The following is a 1,682-nucleotide window of genomic DNA, read 5'->3' as shown; positions in this document are numbered from 1 at the left end:
AAAATCTCCCCGAAGATGTTTTTCAGAATTTGTCGTCATTGCAAAGACTCGTCTTATCGAGAAATCGCCTGACATTTTTACACGAAAACATCTTCCTCCCATTGACTAATTTAACGTATCTCGATCTAGCTGACAACAGTTTAAGTAAAATTATTGGTAAGAGTCCTTTTGGCAGCAGCAAACATCTGAGTACTCTCGATTTAAACAATGCCGGTTTGACTCAATGGCCGGTGTTAGATTGGACAGAATACGACTTGACTAAAGTCGATTTCTCAAATAATCAATTTGAAACAGTCAAATTTCCGATTTACACTCCAAATCGCGTGAAAATTAAACTGTCTAACTGTAAAATCAGAACAATGTACATCCATGACAGGCAATATTGATTTGAAATGCCGACTTATAATTTAAGTAATAACGAAATTACTTGCGATCACAAACTTCAACAATTCGTTTTTGCCCTTAAGTCAAATATAGAAGTGGCAAAGGAAATGTTTCCAAATATAGAGAAGATGAAATGTTACGGAGAAGAAAGAAATTTGCTGGATAATACATCTTTCGTAGTCATAGGAAATTATTGTCCGATGTATTGCGACTGTTTTATCCAACAAAATCACGTGATGGTCAATTGTTCCGGAAAGGGAATCGACAGAGTACCCGAAGTGGTCCTCCCAAATACGACGATTGTCGATTTGAGTAATAATTATATAAAGGATTTGTCAGATATCGATTCTGTGACGTGGAAAAACGTCACCCGTCTACGTCTAAGTAATAATTCTTTAAGTGATATTTCGGATTATGTTCTTTTGCCAAACCTCAAATACCTGACGTTAGACGGAATCCGGTTAACCGAATTACCTTCAGGACTAATGAACCTGATCGACGTTTCTTCGGAATTTAAGCTTTACTTATCGAGAAACAATTGGACTTGCGATTGTCATTCACAATTTACTAAGGACTGGTTACTTAGAAACAGACAGAAGATTGCAGATTTCTCCGATGTTTACTGCACGAGAAATTCGTCTTCTCTGCCTTTCACCGAAATTGTTTCTATTGATCGATGCACACAAATTTTAGAAGATAATTTGGCTTCATCAGTAAATGTTTCGTGTACAAAATGCGTGTTTTCCGACGAAGTTAATTCTGTTTTAGGATGGAAAATAGCAGTGGCTATTCTTACTTCGCTAATGTTATTAGGTGTGTTTATTGTTGTTTCTATTGTTTATTGCAGCAGAAAAGGAAATGTCGAGAAAGTGCCAGACACTAAAGAAGAAGTGATTCATTACAATGTTTACACTTGTCGAATTGTGTAATTACCACAGTTCAAATATATCTTTTATTAATTTAATTACTACTTGCCAGTAATTGTTTCTATGGAAATAAATTTTGTTTATTTCAAATATGCTGTAACAAATGTTAATTTTATATGCTTTTGTGATGAATTTGTTTAAGAATTATATTATGAAATGTGTAATAATTAGATAATAAAGCTGTAATTCAATCGCAAAGTCGATACCGAAATTCGACAATAGAGCAATACTTTATATACAGAAAGTAGACAAATGAAAGTAACAATTTATAATTCAGAAAAATTTTTATTAATAAAAATTTTTACTTTACTTTATCCTCACAGAAAGGCATAATGCCTCACAGAAAAGCAAACTTAGGTATTCGTACTCGCG

General features: G+C 33.7%; 1 protein-coding gene across 1 annotated transcript; it reads left to right on the top strand.

The window, feature by feature from the left end:
• Positions 1–330: 330 nt before the first annotated feature.
• LOC111629175 (slit homolog 1 protein-like) lies at positions 331–1,356 on the top strand. Its single transcript, XM_023373055.1, has one exon. The coding sequence runs from the start codon at positions 393–395 to the stop codon at positions 1,311–1,313; it is 921 nt and encodes a 306-aa protein (XP_023228823.1). The 5' UTR covers positions 331–392; the 3' UTR covers positions 1,314–1,356.
• The last annotated feature ends 326 nt before the right edge of the window (positions 1,357–1,682 follow it).

The sequence above is a fragment of the Centruroides sculpturatus genome, unplaced genomic scaffold (assembly GCF_000671375.1).
Source record: "Centruroides sculpturatus isolate CEXI.00-Female unplaced genomic scaffold, Cexi_2.0 scaffold608, whole genome shotgun sequence".
NCBI classification, from domain to species: Eukaryota; Metazoa; Arthropoda; class Arachnida; order Scorpiones; family Buthidae; genus Centruroides; species Centruroides sculpturatus.
The sequence above is the reverse complement of the archived record's forward strand: the minus strand, read 5'-3'. Positions and strand labels throughout refer to the sequence as shown.